Source organism: Mirounga leonina, unplaced genomic scaffold (genome assembly GCF_011800145.1).
Source record: "Mirounga leonina isolate KUSES-001 unplaced genomic scaffold, KU_Mleo_1.0 Mir_168, whole genome shotgun sequence".
NCBI lineage: Eukaryota > Metazoa > Chordata > Mammalia > Carnivora > Phocidae > Mirounga > Mirounga leonina.
In genome coordinates, this window is record NW_023270426.1 from 63,065,182 (window position 1) to 63,083,615 (window position 18,434).

The 18,434-nt window shown below is 35.5% G+C and overlaps 1 protein-coding gene across 1 annotated transcript in view; it reads right to left on the bottom strand.

Annotated features, from left to right (window-relative positions):
* KIAA0825 (KIAA0825 ortholog) overlaps positions 1-18,434 on the bottom strand; it is a 399,584-nt gene that overhangs the window by 277,323 nt on the left and 103,827 nt on the right. Inside the window, exons 6-9 of the mRNA XM_035014870.1 lie at positions 16,304-16,465; positions 6,281-6,375; positions 2,603-2,830; positions 669-934 (exon numbers count right to left, since the gene is read on the bottom strand). Coding sequence (XP_034870761.1) covers positions 669-934; positions 2,603-2,830; positions 6,281-6,375; positions 16,304-16,465 — 751 coding nt within the window. The remainder of the gene's footprint in view (positions 1-668; positions 935-2,602; positions 2,831-6,280; positions 6,376-16,303; positions 16,466-18,434) is intronic.

Below are 18,434 nucleotides of genomic sequence, written 5' to 3' on the forward strand. Positions count from 1 at the left end.
TGTCTCCTAGAGGGTACAAGGGTCACTGGAAAAACCATGTGGTCATCTTTATCCTATTTCCAGAAAATATACAGTCTTTTTAGACTACAAATACATGAGAAGTAAGACTGCCAGATGCTTTATGCTCAAATATTAAGGACAGCTTATTACTATACGGATGCTTTGAAATATGTTTATATTGGTCAATAGAACAGACGGAAAATGCATTTATTCTCTATGTAAGTCCTAACATCCTGTTTGCTTAGAAACAAAAGAGAGAAGTGCCTATCTCACAACTTGTATACAAGGGACAAAAACAAGCTTAGTTTTCCTTTCCAGGGTAGTCAGTGTGGTGTGCCTTACAAAACGGGAGGGTCTGTTTGGTCAGGTCATCAATAGCATGCAGAAAATTGCTGCTCCCGATCAGAATATGGAAAATGTATGGGTTTCTCTCTGGAATAGGCCTTAGAAAGAATAGCTGTCTTTCTTCCTAAGCTATGTATCTGGTTTAATCGATCCCATGCTCCACCTTTTTGACATGTTCAAGTTAAGACAAATGAACGTAATTCACCATGTTCATTATACTTTTCTCCTTCTCAAATATTATCATCAAAATTTCACTCCAGTGATATCCAAAGATTACATGTTCCTTTAAGCATGGCCATCAACTTAATGTAAATGGCACTCACTTCTTAGTATTTTCTTTCATCAAATCATCATACTGCGTAAAATGCTGGAAGACATAGACGGCTGTGGAGAGCAACGTGTGTAAGTTTGTCAGGGGTGCTTTGGCAGGAAACTCCTTGCCTCTCTCTTGCAGTCTCGCCAGGACAGCTGTTGCCACTTTACAGCAGGCCTCCACAAAGTTTGCTCTAATTTCCTGGAAAGAATCATCTCTGCATGCCAGAGCCAGTGGAAGCATTGTGTCAAGTTTTTCCATGATGTCAGAACAAAACTAGGGAGAAATAAATGTAGCACTGAGTTATTTGTACTCTGACAGCACCGTGTAATTTATGTACAGGGGAGCCAAATTCCTAAATAATGAATTTGGCATCAAGCATAAATAAAATGACACAACGTTATAATAATCAATTTCTCAGTTTCTTGTAGAAAGTTAAATGTTTTATGTCAATAAGGAAATACCAAAAGGATGCTTCTCTATATATAACCTTCAAAACTTATGCTTTCCAGACCGAAATTATGAAAAACTCATGAAATGGCTTTACATGACAATGCTTTATTTGTAGTTAACAGAAGTTGGAAAACATGTATCCTCGATATTAATCTGTATTATTTTTGAACTTATTCTAGTTTCTTTGTTGAATTTTCATAAAGTATCTTATTAATCACCACCTATACATAAGGTCAATCGATTTATTTTAAATAATCTAGAAGCATCAGAAACAATATCACATGGCATCTTCTTATTGGTAAGGAGTCAGCAACTTTCAGAAGTGATGTTCTTGGCTTTTCAGTCGTTATTATCAATCTACTCTTTCTCACTGGCAAAGGAAGTATGAGGGATGGGAAGGCAATACTAGCCTGCACTCCCGATTTGCCAACAGTCTTCCCAGGGGAATGTTCTAGAGCCTCAGGTTGGTAGTAGCCAAATAAGGAGGCCATCTTTAAGAATGCTCTTTTAAAAAAAAAAAAAAAAAGATTTTATTTATTTATTTGAGAGAGAGAGAATATGAGCTGGGGGAGAGGCAGATGGAGAAAGAGAGGCAGACTCTCCGCTGAGCAGGGAACCCCATGTGGGGCTTGATCTCGACCCTGGGATCATGACCTGAGCTGAAGGCTTACCTGACTGAGCCACCCAGGCACCCCAAGAATGCTCTTTTAAAAACATTCCAGTCATAAGTTGCTGAACTCATTGTGGGCTTAATACTGAGTAACTGCATTCATTTATTTGCATAATTACTTCCTATTTTCTCAGTATGCTTTGTGACTCTCAAGGCACAAATAAAGATGCAAGACAGATGCTAACAAAATAGAATGTGCATTGGCGTGTAAATAAAGATTTAAAAGTTGCCTAGACCAATAAAAGACAGTAATTCCTTCAACCTACTCAATTTTTCAGGAGAAATCATTCAAAGGTATAGCCCAAACAAGCAGTTTTCCCAGCTCCCCATGAAGTCACAGAAGCGTCTGCTTTAGAGGCCTCAGACTCATGGAGCAACAAGTTGGCCACAGGTTTCAGTTTTTTTTGCTAGCAGTGGCTGTGGCCCATGGACACCAGAGAAGAAATCTGGTACTGAGTTAAATACCAAGTATTTGCCAAGAGACTCTACAATTGTTCTATAGGTTCCCTTTGCAATGTCTTATATATATATTTTTAAGATTTATTTTATTTATTTGAGAGAGAGGAAGAGAGTGAATATAAGTGGGGGGGCGGGGGAGGGACAGAGGGAGAGAATCTTCAAGCAGACTCCCCACTGAGTGCAGAGCCCGTCACAGGATTCGATCCCACCACCCATGAGATCATGACTGAAGCCAAAACCAAGAGTCAGATGCTCAATCAACTGAGCCACCCAGGTGCCCCGCAATGTCTTATATTTAAAAACAAAACAAAACAACTCATTATGCCAGTCGACAGTTTGAAAGGATTTCATTTGACACTTGCCTTTGCAATTTTCTTTGGTTGATCCTCCTCAGGAACCACATGACTGTCTTGCCAAACTTGCTGCACATTTACAAGGGTCATAGCATAGGTTACAGCCAAAGACCTTTCATTCTGTTCCTGTTGGAGAATTTTTGTGGAAAAATCTTCAATTGCTGTTGTTATACACTGTGCCATAGGAAGAGACACTTCTTTAAATGCACTTCGCCAAGCAAAATCTAGTGAAATAGCCTGAAATATAAATTTATATGAAGTTATATTAATCTTAACTCAGCAACAAGTGTTCATATTGTTATAGATATAAAATTATTACTTTCTTTCAGCATTTGAATATAGGTATTCTTTGGTAAATGGCAAAAATCATTCTCACAACCTGAAAAATATTACCCAGTGAATAAAGCAATATACAAAAACATGTGTATTCTTTATACAAAGTAATATACTGGCATTTCATTTTAATTCATCAGTGGATTTAATCAAAAACTTTTTTCAAAATTTAATCTTTTAAATATAGTTCAATAAAACTATCTTTATGAGAGTTAAAAGTTACATTTACTGTTTATCACATAAAGCAACCTTTAAATTCAATAGATTTAATAAAGCCTAAATTAGATTTTTATAGTCTTTTTTGTAGTTTATTGTTAACAAGCATTGCAACATAAGACAGGATTTAATATTCAATTTTTTATTTCTTTTTCACTCTCAGAAATCCAGACAAGCCAAAAAAGAGCAACAAGAAATTCCTCAGAGAAATTACATCAAGGCACCTTTCTAGAGTTTTACTTCTTTAGAATTTTACTCAGTTTCTTCACCCACAAATTGGTAAGCAGCACTACTTTTGTTCCAAGAGATGAGGAATTAAAATTATCTGCATTGCTCTGTGTTGGGGGAGTGGGAGAGGCTGCAGGGAATGGAGGCTGGTGGTGTTTTGTCTTCTTTTTTTCTTGAGTTCTGGGCTCAATATAATTATGAATGTATATTATCCCCAAGTCCTCTAATGTTCTCTTAAGTACTAAAAAATTACAGGTAGTAGGTGAACACAGGCTTAACATTAAATTTTCCCTATTTCAGTGTAATCTTGCTTACTGTAATAATACACCTACTCCAACTTCAGAGGAACCTAGGCTCAATATGCCTGACTGAATTACTTATTTTTCTGGATCTCAGCGTTTTGGTTAGAAAAGTAAAAGAGCTGATTTTGAATGATTTCTATGGTTTGTCTCAGTCTAAAATCACCGAGATTATGATCATTAGCTTACTTTTCCTATACATACATTCCAGTCAGCATTTATTTAGTGCTTTCTGTATATACTGTATGAAGTAATAAAGATGATTCATCTTCTAGAGCTGAAATTCTATATAATTCTATGACTATAATCAATAATCAAATCTAAAATCAAAATCTATAATAAAAAAGTAGTAGCTCTCATTTTCATTACGTATATAATTATGTACATATATAATTATGTATGTATATTTCTTTCTAAAGTATATTTGGACCTTTAACATCATAGGGCCTGAAAACACATTTCTCATCTTATTTTTACATAAAAATTAGTTAATAATTGAAACTACTCAGCTCATACAATCTCCTTCCTTATAAATGAAACTTCAGAAGGGCCACAGGTATAGTCCTCTGCCCTAAAGCATTTTCTTGGGACCCATTTATGATAGAAATGTAAAAAGGAACTTACCTCCATGAAAAATAAAAACAACAACAAAACTCTGCTTCTTGTTCTCCCCACCGGGCATGTCTACTCATTAAAATCATTCATTCATTCATTCAATCAATCAAGGAAATATGTTCTGGTGAAAATTGCCATTAATTGCCATGACCTCAGTGACAATTCTGTATTTTGTGCAATGATGATTACCTTTGCCTGTGGTAATTTATATGTGATTACAATATCTTGACCCATCTGAATTCTCTTTTCAAAATACAGAAAACCAAGCACATTAACAGGTGCTCTTAAAAAGAAAACTGGAAACTTTTACTACTCAAATCAACTCCTAGAAGGCTGTTTTCATGAACTACTACTTGCCTACTTCTACTCTTCCCATCTGATGTTTGGCATCACACATATTCAGTTAGAATAGAGAACGTTTACTAGTTGATCCAAGAAGAAAGAGGAAATAATGTGGCTTTCTGTTCTGTGCACAAAACAGATACCTACTGAATGCCCTTCTTCTATTACCTAAAGCTAATTTCTTAATACCTACGCTGATTTTTGGCTAAGGCATAATATATAACTTTCCATTTTCCCTATTATTTCCCTTCCTTTCTATATTGAAACTGTTAAAACTCTGGGGGTTTTTTGCCCTTTTATTTTTTTAAATTTCTTTTTAAAGACTTTATTTATTTATTTGACAGAGAGAGTGAGAGAGCACAAGCAGGGGGAGCAACAGAGGGAGGGAGAGGCAGGCTCCGGCAGACTCCCCGCTGAGCAGGGAGCCCCATGTGGGGCTCAATCCCAGGACCCTGGGATCCAGGACCCTCGGATCATGACCTGAGCTGAAGGCAGACGGTTAACCAACTGAGCCACCCAGGCGCCCATTTTTTGCCCTTTTAAATGTTTACCTGCTATATCAGTCAAGATCCATTCAGAAAACAGAAACCACGCTAGGTATTTCAAAAGGAAGAATTTTAATGTAGGGTGTTAGTTACTAAAGTGATGGAATTTTGAGGAGCCGAACATGAGATATGAAGCAAGACAGATATGAAGAGAGTAGGAAGCCACTGCCACTTCTAGGGCTGAAGGAACAAGAAAAGGGACTGTATATGGGAGTGTGGTTCCTGGGGCCACCAGTCTAAGTTAAAGGTAATGCAGACATGACAGGTGGAGCTGTGTGTTGAGATCAGGGTCCATGGAGGAGATGAGAGTCACAGCTACTACTAGAGATGTTTCCTAAAACAGAAAGAGGGAAAGAAATACTCTGGTTTCTCTCTATCCACCCTCCAGTTCCCCATCACTGCCTTCCATGGGCCCAAACTTCCTGGAATCCCGGAAGGCTAGTTCTCTATAACACAAAGCAGAGCAGGGGAAGAGTAGTAATGGATCTGAGAACAGGCAGAGACCAGTGGATTATTGATAAGCACTCTAAAATAAGAGACCAGTTCAAGCTATTCTTCCCTCTTTCCTTGCCTTTCTTTTTTTTTTTTTTTTTAAAGATTTATTTATTTATTTGAGAGAGCGAGAATGAGAGAGAGAGTACATGAGAGGGGGGAGGGTTAGAGGGAGAAGCAGGCTCCTCGCAGAGCAGGGAGCCCGATGCGGGACTCGATCCAGGGACTCCAGGATCATGACCTGAGCCGAAGGCAGTCGCTTAACCAACTGAGCCACCCAGGCGCCCTCCTTGCCTTTCTAATGTCCATTTTCTCACTTTCAACAATTACCTACAGCCCAAATTCTCAAAGTGTAGACGGTGAATTGGGATAAGAACACAGACTTCTTCACTTGCAGTGCCCTACTTCTTCCAGGAAATACACTGTGCAAGAGAGCGGCGTCCCAAGTAAATTCAATTTTTGCCAAAACTTATAAGCTTTTCAACCAGGAATATTTTTCTTTAGTGGCAAAGGGTAAAACTCAAAAGGGTAAAACCTTTTGATTCATAATGGATTTACAGACATATGATACTGTTTTATATGAGTAAAAAAACTACCACACTTTTTTCCTCATTCACCTCTTTCACCGGTAGCAATTGCTCTGAAGGAACTCTGGTTTCACTTGCTCTAGGTTTCTCTATTTCAACTTCTTGACTGGATGGATCCAAAATTCCTAGGCAAGAGAAAAGAAAACAAACACACAAACATACATTAAGAAAAACAAACCACACCAGATGGAATTAATAGACTCAGGTTAAAATTAATGATGTAGAAAAGCTCTATCCCTAGTATAGACACACATATACATATATCAAGATGCACAGAACACAGTCAACAAGACATAGGGTGATGTCACCATTTACAGTAACTACAGGATCAAAATATGTAGAGCCACTTTCCATACATACAACTTGATGGCATATGCTATTTATATTTATAGTTGATATACATTCATATATAATCTGTAAAATATAGATCCCTTTGTCATTAATATACTTCCATGCTGATAACGTTAAGATAAGAGTACAAAGTAAGGGACGCCTGGGTGGCTCAGTCGGTTAAGCATCTGCCTTCAGTTCAGGTCATGATCCTGGGTTTGAGGTCCTGGGATCGAGTCCTGCATTGGGCTCCTTGCTCAGTGGGGAACCTGCTTCTCCCTCTGCCTGCCACTCCCCCTGCTTGTGCTCTCTCTCTCTCTCTGACAAATTAAAAAAAAAAAAAAAATCTTAAAAACAAGAGTACAAAGTAAAATTAATTTCCTTATTCATTTAAAAATTTAACTTCTAAACTTAAGAATGGTGCATTTAAGAAATGGTGATGTTCCTTAGCACATTAATACTTCTTTTCTTGAAATGAGGAAGAACAACAGTACATGGGTAAACATCAGCACATCAGGAAAAAATACACTATTAATAAGTATATCAATAATCCACTGCAAAAACACAAACCCTGGGATAAGAAATGATCTTTAGCTCTTAAAGTGGAAATATTTCCTTACCTTTATATTTTAGAATTAAGGAAGTCTTTTCCATGGGGAAAAAATAGAGCTACAAAAATGTAGTAAAAAATATGCCAAAAAGAAACTTCCCACTTTTCCAGTAAGGTTCTATTAATTATAGTTAATTTGAAATGAATGAGTTAGCATTTACCTTTTGTTTTTGCTTAGACTTGATATATGATGATCAATTATAAACTTTGATGTGTTTTTTTTTTAATTTTAGAATCTTAAGAATTGGTTTCTGCTTATGTCCCGAGTAAACAAATTTCAAAATCTTACCGATTCTTATCAGTAGGACTTTTGACTGATATAATCATCTCAAAGATGTGAGAGGTTTTTGCTTTTAGTTTTTTCTAAATGTGGCTCTATGCGCTGTGAATTGTTTAAGACTGATGAATCACAGACCTGTACCTCTGAAGCAAATAATACATTATATGTTAAAAAAAAAAAAAAAAGAAGAAGAAGAAGATAGTAGGAAGGGAAAAATGAAGGGGGGGAATTGGAGGAGGAGACAAACCATGAGAGACTATGGACTCTGAGAAACAAACTGAGGGTTCCAGAGGGGAGCGGCGTGGGGGGATGGGTTAGCCTGGTGATGGGTATTAAAGAGGGCACGTACTGAATGGAACACTGGGTGTTATATGCAAACAAGGAATCATGGAACACCACATCAAAAACTAATGATGTAATGTATGGTGATTAACATAACATTATAAAAAAAATAAAAATAAATAAATGTGGCTCTATAAGCATAATCATGAATGATTCCTAAGTAGTACAATTTACAAAAGCATTCTCTAGAAAGATAAATACCCCATTTGGCAAGCGATAATATCCTTTTTGGAAATTTTATCAGAGTTTATATATTGTGAGGAAAAATTTTCCTCACCTTCAGTATTCTTAAACATTTTGGATTTGTGAACACTTCTGAGAACTTGATAAAAGTGACAGAATACTCCATCCAAAATGTACAATATGATTGCATGGTAGGTGTGCATACACACACACTCACAAACACACATAGTATTGGGGATTCCCAGGCCCTCTTGCACAGTGCATTCATGAACCCCAAGGGCCTACTGACTGTAGTTTAAGAATCCTGCTTCATTTCTCAACACACACTACAACATAGAGAGGGTTTTAGATCAGTGTTATACCATTTAACATAAAATGCCTTCTCTTTTTTTTAAAAAAAGATTTTATTTATTTTTTTTTTTCCAAAGATTTTATTTATTTATTCATGACAGAGAGAGAGAGAGAGAGGCAGAGGGAGAAGCAGGCTCCCGAGTGGCAGGGAGCCCGATGCGGGACTCGATCCCAGGACCCTGAGATCATGACCCGAGCCAAAGGCAGACGCCCAACCATCTGAGCCACCCAGGTGCCCAAAAGATTTTATTTATTTGACAGAGAGAGAGTACAAGGAGAGCAAGCACCAGGCAGAGGGAGAGGGAGAAGCAGGCTCCCCGAGGAAGCAGGGAGCCCGATGTGGGGCTCGATCCCAGGACCATAGGATCATGCCCTGGGCCAAAGGCAGACGCTTAACTGACTGAGCCACTGAGGCGCCCCTAAAATGCCTTCTCTATGGCTTGCATTTTACTATATCTTTAAAAAAAATGGTGCTATAAATAATTAATTCTAATACTGAAATAAAATCCAGATTAATGAAAGATTTTAAAGAAAAATGAAACTATAAGGCTATTAAAAGAAAATATAGAATATTTTTAAAAGATTTATGTAGAGGAGATTTTTCAGAAGGACACAAAAGCAGAAGCCATAATAATTCTGCATAAAAAATTCTGCATAACAAAAATATCATTAGCAGTCAAAATAGATGTGACAAACTGACTTGGCACTCTTTCTCAAAATGTCCATTTTTTTTTTTTAATTAGTAGACTTTATTTTTTAGAGCAATTTTAGGCTTACAGAAATATTGAGCAGAAAGTACGGAGTTTCCATATACTCCTCTCTCTCTGCCCTTAAATATATATATTTAAAGTAGACTCCACACCTGGTGAGGAGCCCACTGCGGGGCTTGAACTCATGACCCTGAGATCAAGACCTAGGCTGAGATCCAGAGTCAGACACTTAACCAACTGAGCCACCCAGCTGCCCCTGGTGTGGTATATTTTTTACAGCTGAGGAACCAACATTGATTATTATTACCTAAAGTCCATAGTTTACATTAGGATTCATTTTTTATTAAGCTTTTATTTTAATTTCAGTATAGTTAACATGCAGTGTTATATTAGTTTCAGGTGTACAATACAGCAACTCACCAAGTCCATACATCATTCTGCGCTCATCAGGACAATAGCACTTCTTAATCCCTATCACCCACCTCCCCTCTGGTTAACTATCAGTTTGTTCTCTTACAGTTAAGAGTCTGTTTCTTGGTTTGTCTCTCTCTTTCTTTTCCTTGTTCTTTTTTTGTTTGTTCCTTAAATTCCACATGAGTGAAATCATATGGTATTTGTCTTTCTCAGACTGATTTATTTCATTTAGGATTATACTCTCTAGCTCCATCCATGTCATTGCAAATGGCAAGATTTCATGCTCTTTTACAGTTGAATAATATTCCATTATATATCTCACATCTTCTTTACCCATTCGTCAATCAATGGACACTTGAGCTGCTTCCATAATTTGCTATTGTAGATAACACTGCAATAAACATAGGCTTGCACATATCCCTTTGAATTAATGGTTTTGTATTTTTTGGGTAAATCCCCAGTAGTTTGATTACTGGATTGTAGAGTAGTTCTATGTTTAACTTTTAGAGGAACCTCCATACTGTTTTCCAGAGGGGCTGTACTAGTTTGCATTCCCACCAACAGTGCAAGAGGGTTCCTTTTTCCCCACATCCTCGCCAAAACTTGTTTCTTGCATTTTTGATTTTAGCCATTCTGACAGGTATGAGGTGATATCTCATTATAGTTTTGATTTGTATTTCCCTGATGATGAGTGATGTCGAGCATCTTTTCATGTGTCTGTTGGCCATCTGGATGTCTTCTTTTGGAAAATGTCTGTTCATGTCTTCTGTCCATTTTTTAATTGGATTATTTGTTTTTTGGGTGTCGAGTCTTATAAGTTCTTTATATTTTGGATACTAACCCTTTATTGGATATGTCATTTTCAAATTATCTTCTCCCATTCTGCAGGTTGCCTTTTAGTTTTGTTGATTGTTTCCTTTGCTGTGAAGAGTTTTTATTTTGATAGAGTCCTAATAGTTTATTTTTGCTTTTGTTTCCCTTGCCTCAGGAGACATAGCTAGAAAAATGTTGCTAGGGCGATGTCAGAGAAATTATTGCCTATGCTCCCTTCTAGGATTTTTATGGTTTCAGGTCTCACATTTAGGTCTTTAATTCATTTTGAAATTAAGGATTCATTCTTTGTGTTGTGCATTCTATGGGTTTTGCCAAGTGCATAATGTCATGTATCCGCCATTACTGTTTCTTATAAAATTATTTCACTGCTCTAGAAATCTCGTGTGCTCCATCTATTCACCTCTTTCCCCCCTTCCCTTCCCTTCCCTTCCCTTCCCTTCCCTTGGCAACTACTGATCTTCTTACTGTCCCTATACTTTCGTTTTTTCCAGAACGTTATTTAATTGGAATCATATAGGATATAGTCTTTTCAGATTGGCTTCTTTCATTTAGCAGTATGCATTTAAGATTTCTCCATGTATTTTTGTAGTTTGGTATCTCATTTATTTTTATCACTGAATAATATTTCATTGTCTGGATGCACCACAATTTATTTATCTATTCATCTGCTGAAAGACGTCTTGGTAGATTCTAAGTTTTGGCAATTATGAATAAAGCTGCTATAAACATTCATGTGTTGGTTTTTATGTGAACATAAGTTTTCAACTCATTTGTGTAAATACCTGTGAGTGTGATTACTAGATAATATAAGACAGTGTTTAGCTTGTAAGATACAATGAAATCATCTTCTTGAGAGGCTACATACAGTATTTTCCATTCCCATCAGCAATGAGAGTTCCTGTTGAGAGTCTACTAATTTAAAAAAATCCTTGTAAGAATTTAGTGTTGTTAGTGTTTCAGATTTTAGCCATTCTAACAAGTGTGTAGTGGTATCTCTGTTTTGCTTTGCATTTCCCTGATGACATATGATGTTGAGCATCTTTTCATATGTTTATTTGCCATCTGTATATCTTCTTTGATAAGAGTCTGTTCAGATCTTTTGCTCATTTTTTAATTGAGTTTTTGTTGTTGTTTTCTTGTTGAATTTTAAGTGTTCTTTGTATATTTTGGATACAAGTCCTTTATCAGATATGTGTTTTGCAAATATTTTTCTCAGTCTATGGCTTGTCTTTTCATCCTCTTAACTACCATACCTTTTCACTTGGCCATTTCACTTTAGAAATTCACTGTCCAGGTATGCATGTGCACATTTAAGACAAAGGTCAAGGAAATTTGCGCAATCATTGTTTGTGGTAGCAAATGAAGAGGAAAACAGAACCCTAAATGCTCATCAATGAGTAACAGGTTAAATTATGGTACATGTGCCATTGGAAAATTATTCACATATTAGAAAGAATGAGATCCTTCTATACAACTGTTAATAAAAAAGAAGCTCTGCATAGTATGACAAGATTTCATGTTATGTTAACATGGGGATATATACAAAAGTAGTTGTCTCTGGAAAGGAAAACCAGACAACTGGAATGGAAAAAGACTTAATTTTCACTATATACTCTTCTCTCTTGTTAAAAGTTTTACTATATGCATCGACTACTATTCAAAACAAATCAAAGGAGAAAAAATAATAAAGATCAAATTGTTAATGACATGAAGGGACAATGCTTAGATTCTTAATGTCATCTTACTTTCCTACAGAAAGCTCATAAAACCAGCTAATTTAAAAAGATATTTAACTCTGGAAAAATAACACTAGTTCAAACTACAGGCTTTGCAGATCTGTTTCTGGAAATAACTATCTGCCATTGTGCAGCTTTGGTTTAAGACTTTAAAAAAAAGTTAATTATCTTATATTTATCATTTCACTTCCAAATACATTATGCTTACTCACTCAAAGTAACATGCTTTGATGTTTATACAAACCATTTGCCTATCTTCAAGATGAATAAGAAAAAAAGATAAGCTTCCCAAGACTTCTTTTGCCAGTGAGCAATTCTACAGTAAGATCGAAAATGAATTATCAAGCAGTTATGATAACTTTTAGAATACCATCTTTTCCACACCAAATTAAAAAGAATTAAGAAACCTAATCCTATATAAAGAACAAAAGGGATCATTTTAAGGCAGTATCAGTAAGACTGATTCTAGACTAATAAGATACCTTATGGTTTTAATGAATTGTGGCATTTTTGTATTTGTTTGGAATTCAAAATGGTCAATATCAAAATTTGGCTTTGTCCAACTTTATGAGCTCTGTGAACATGTGACAAATTATTTCATCTATTTAAATATATATTGAAAACTCTATACACTTACTAGCATTGCCTAGAGAAGTAGCCCATTTTTGGCTCATCACTCTAAAACATACGTATTTGTATGCAGTCAACACTGGTTTCCTTCAGAGCATGCCCAGATTAAGGACGTCAGTAGAGTGCAAAGGGTCACAGGAAAGCCAGCTGCTAAACACGCTCCCCCTAAAGAGTTCGCTGTGGTTCATTTTACATTTCTGGTTAGTTTCCACACTGCCGCTTTCTTTCATAGAGAGTAGAGCTTGGCAGTACTTCCCTGTGACATCCACTTTCACACCCAAATTGGTCTTCATAGGCTCCCATTGTGTGCACTACAAAGCAACTTGCCTTGTTGGCAGCTCTAAGTGGGAACTACAAGTCTTTCTTTTCTTCACTGTTCTTTTCTGGCTCACAAGCAACCTCCCACCAAAAGCTGAATCTGTGGAAGAGACTACATCCAAGAGATAATACTATGAAAAAGTATGAAGAGAAGCCCAGGTGGCCACCTTGCAAATTTCCAATGTGGAAGCCTTCGACCTCTCTGCCCAAGAAACAGCTAAAGTCCTAGTGTAATGAGCTTTACAAACCCTAGGAGCCTCTTTACCTTAACTACATACGCCTCCCTAATACAATCCCTTAACCATCTAGCTAAGGAACTCTTAGAAGCCATTTGACCCCTCTTAAGACCCCCTAAGAGTACAAACAATCTTTCAGAAGATCTGAAATCTTTGATTCTTCTGAGACAAACCCTAAGTGTTCTTCTTACATCCAATTGAAGCAGCCATTGCTCTTTGTCATTGCTGGGGCTAAAGAAAAATGAGGGCCAAGAAACCTCCTGGTTTAGATAAATCTCAGATGCCACCTTTGGAAAATTTGAGGAACTGCCCGAGGAACAGCTGTATTCCAAAGGAGCATTAGAAGTGCCCCGTAAATCAAACCCGAGGCCACTCCAGAAGATATGATCACCTAAAAGAAATACCACAAGGCACCATAACAGTCAAATAATGTCGTGACATTTGCTGAAGTGACCAAAATAGAAAACCATCAAGTAATGACCAAAAAAAAAAAAAAAAGTAAATATAATAACTATATATCTTTCTTTCTCTGAAAATACTTATGTCTCTACAGAATCTACTGTATCATATTCAAATTACTAAGAGCACTGCCAATTTAGCTAAATTGTCAATATAGTGGTAAACATCAAAGTAAAAAGTAAAATATTTAGTTAATCATCTTTATATTTTCTCTATGTGATGTTAAGCACCTGGATATTTTTAAAACATCTGGACAATAAGGGAAAAAAAAAAAGCCCTCATTTTCATCACATTGTTTTGGTTACATGGACATAGTAGGCAACTCTTTCCAAGATCTTTATTAGCAAAATATGCTCCAATCAAAAGAAACACACAGGAAACCAAATGACTTGATGTTTTTTCCCTTATTCCCTCATACACAAGATTTCCAAGCAAAACATTAACTATCAGGATAACTTTAGATGCATTTGGTTTCTTTAATCATCCATTTCAAGGAATCTTTTCCGTCCTGATTTAAGAAACCAATGCTTTTGATAAGAATTCATTAAGTTGGCTACACTGAACAAAACATTTAAGTTTTTCTTGACAATTCCCCTCAAGATCATTCTTTGCAGGGAGCCATTATATAAAGTTATGTCAGATTAAATCAATCTTAGCTTTGTTATAAAAAAAATATGAATTTCAACAATGAAGAACACATATATCACATGGGGATGGTCTAGTACTTAAGAAATTTCTTATACCTGTCCTTTAAAATTCCTTCCACGTACGTTGTTCAATAACCCACAACTGTATTTCTATAATACATTCTTATTAATGTGAATTTGAAGTTACTTTCATCTGCCATGCTGCTTATATAATAACAAATTTGAGTAAGGAAGTATATTGTAGCATAATTATATATTTTCTCTGTTGATTTTATTCAATAATGGTAACTATTTCCCTCAAATATATTGCAAGTCTCAACACTGCTTGATCTTAATCTAAATGAGTTGAACCAGCTTTTTCTTTTTCTGAAATCGGTATATCAAACCTTTGCTTCAATTGTTGGCCATTTGAGTTTTGTAGCTTTATAATACTTCTCTAATACAATTTTAATTTTGAATCTATGCTGCCTTTAAAGGAATAAAATTCTTAAAATTCACCTAATTTCTCTAGAGCCTGGTCTAGGACTAAAACAATATGAGTCCCAAGAGGTAAGAATCTAGATGTGTTGTAGTCTGCTCTATTTCTTGATCCGCACTTCAGAGAAGATCTGCTAGAGATGTGGATGAAAGATTCAAAATCTTAGCCAGGCATGATGGATGAGGAGCAACACCAAATGTCAACTGCTTGAGGCAACAACATGTCAATCAAAAATTAGGATGGCATATTTATCTACTCAGATCTCTCTTTGACCCAGTCAGTTTAATCTAGAAGATCCTCCAGGGTTCATGTTATCTCCTAATTAAATCTACTGTTTCATTCTGTCTTTTAATTTTCATATTTTCTGTCTTATACTTTTATTATTTTCCTACTGGACTTTTTATCAGCTTTAGAAACCTGAAATCCACCTCCATTTTTCTTCAAATTATCTCCAAGTTTGAAAAAATGATCTACTTGATAATTTAGTAGTGCTACTTAATCTGACACATAGAAGACCAATAAGCTATGCTTAATATAAAAGAAACTTCAGCCCTGTAACTTTTCCAATATTATTTACCCAGGCAAAATAAATAAGGAAATAAAAAAGTAAAATATTAAAGTAAATGTAATTCCTTACTAAGAAATCGGATTTTGAAATTTTCTGATTGATTGCTAATCATTTGGTTCCCTCACTTTATTTCGCAAATGCAGCTATTGTCCTTAAAATGACACATGGTATCATGTAAAAGAGAACTCTGTGTAGTTCATTCTGATATAGATGAAAATATTTATAAGTACAGATATGAACACAAAGAACATATTTTAACTATTATGCCTTTGAATTCCACCTTTAATGTTAGAAACATTATTTTAACATACACAGCATAGCTTTCTTCGAAAGTATTTTGTTAAGACTAACTAAACTTAAAACAACACATAATTAGAATTATTTATATAACAGCTCACCTTTATTGTTTGTTACCTACTAGATAGTCTTTTAAATACATACACTAAATCATTTAATTCTCCCAACCCTGCATAACATATTGAAATTTGAAGCATGTAACAGGAAAAGAAAACAAAAAGAAAGTTAGTTTAGTCCTACACCATCATTTTGAAGATGAGAAAACGGAGTCTAAGGTTTGCCTAAGGTCATCTGGCTGCTAGTAGCAGAAGAGGACCTACTAGATCATCCAGTATGCTTGTTTTTTTCCATAAGCCGGGCTGTGTTTCTCTGAATTAAAAAAAAAAAAATTAATCTGATTTCATCTGAAGATTATTATCCAGAATTGACTAACAATGCTTTGTCAATTAGAATTATGGAATTTACCATATATAAAGATAAAAATGTAATTTTATGGTGTGCATTATATTTAACATTTATTTAAGGAATTGTATCATGCTTTTTTTTTTTCCAAGTAATAGTATAGATTCAGTGGAAGGACGTGAACACAGAGAGAATAGATTTACCAATTTAAACAAGGGAGCATGTTACCTGAAATATTTCTGGGTGTCCTGAGTGATACAAATATTTCTTCCAATAATTCTTCAACATTTTTTTCCAGCTTCAAGAAAGATTTCATGAGTTGCGATAAGAATTTGAGTTTATCAAAGGAAAGGAAAAGGTTTCTTCCTTTCTGTGGGCATTCCGGAGTTACTGTGAAAAGAGAAGATCAATACTACTACATTTGTACATTTTATTTGTTTTCTCAGTAAATACCGAAACAATCTATGTGATTTCATAAACCATCAAAACTAATAAGATCAACAATTAAACCAAGTTTATTCTTTAAGAAATGCATATAAAATGTCCTATGAGTGTCTTTTCTTTTGGGAAGCTGGAGATGAGTATTCTGTTTGATGAAAATATGACATTTAAATAATTATATTAATTCTCAGAGTTATAAACTAGAATGTGATTTGTTTGTAAAATCACATCTTATATAATTCTATATTTTAAAAAGTCTGGCACAACTTGAATCTAGTCACGAGGAAACATCAGGCAAACCCAAACTGACAGAAATTCTACAAAATAGCTGGTCTGTACTCTTGAAAAGTGGTATGTCACAAAACACAAAAACTAGGGAATTTTCTAGTCAAAAGGAGTCAAAGAAGACATGACAACTGAAATCAATACATGATTGGTATTTTATTTTACTTTATTACAAAGAACACAATTGAGTTAATTTGGTGAAATCTGAGTAACATCTATAATCTAATGCTCTTATTTCATGATTATTTATTTTCTGATATGGATAACTATACTGTGATTATGAAAGAGAAGGCCCTTGTTTTTAAGAAATACACACTGGGGAAGCCTGGGTGGCTCAGTCAGTTAAGCATCTATCTTCGGCTCAGGTCATGATCTCAGGGTCCTGGGATGGAGCCCTGGTAGGCTCCCTGCTCAGTGGGGAGCCTGCTTCTCCCTCTCCCTCTGCTGCTCCCCCTGCTTGTGCTCTTGGTCAAATAAATAAATAAAATCTTTAAAAAAATAAGAAATACACTCTTAAGTATATAAGGAAAAATACATGTAATCTATTCTCAGTTCATGAAAAAAAATGGTTTTTCAGAGACAGTGAATGCATTTGAGGAATTTTTTGAGGAATCTCAATATTTTTATTAGCATTTGAGGTATCTCGATATTTTTTTAAGTCTGAAATAAAAATAAAAATTTAGCTTAAAAGAAAAAATGACTAGACAAAGGATATGTTTTTTTTTGTATTTTTTAAAGATTTTATTTATTTATTTGACAGAGAGAGACACAGCGAGAGAGGGAACACAAGCAGGGGGAGTGGGGAGAGGGAGAAGCAGGCTTCCCGCTGAGCAGGGAGACCGATGTGGGGCTCAATCCCAGGACCCTGGGATCATGACCTGAGCCGAAGGCAGATGCTTAACGACTGAGCCACCCAGGCACCCCAGATATGAGTTTTTAAGACCTTCGAAGCATTCCTCCGATAGCATTAAAAAGAAACAACTTAGTTGTTGAATCTAGACTACATAATTCATGAAATCATGTTTAAAAATAATTTCTGTCTAAATAATTGTGATATCAATTTCTTTCATGAGTACAAAAGAACTTAAAGGTTGATTTTTCCCTTTTATAATTAATGGGTTTTTTTCTTTTAAAATTAGATCACACTATCATCTGAACGTAGAAAAGTATCGTATACTCTAAGCATATGAAGAATAGAACTAACCTCACCAAATGGCACATGGGACCAAGTTTTCAAGAATTTAAGGAATTCTTCCTTTATTATTGTCACTTCTTAAAACATGTATTTAAGAACTACCTTGAGGCTTAATGACAAATTGGAAAATTTGTAAACTCTTATAAAGTAAGCATAAAGTGCATTTGGTGAGAAAATACCAAGAATGCCACTTAGAAATAACGTAAGGCCTGGTGATTCCATGTGAAAAAAATTAACTTCATCACATGGATTTAAAAGAAGCTTCCAAAAAACATACCATGTAATGGGTAATCCACTTCACTTTAGTTAAACTTTAAAATGTTGGCATCAGACTTGTAACCATATGATAGAGGTTTTTACTGAGGACCAAAAATATCATGGGATCCTTGCAGATAATCTGAGAGAGACCTCTCAGCCAACTTAAACTATGGAATTGAG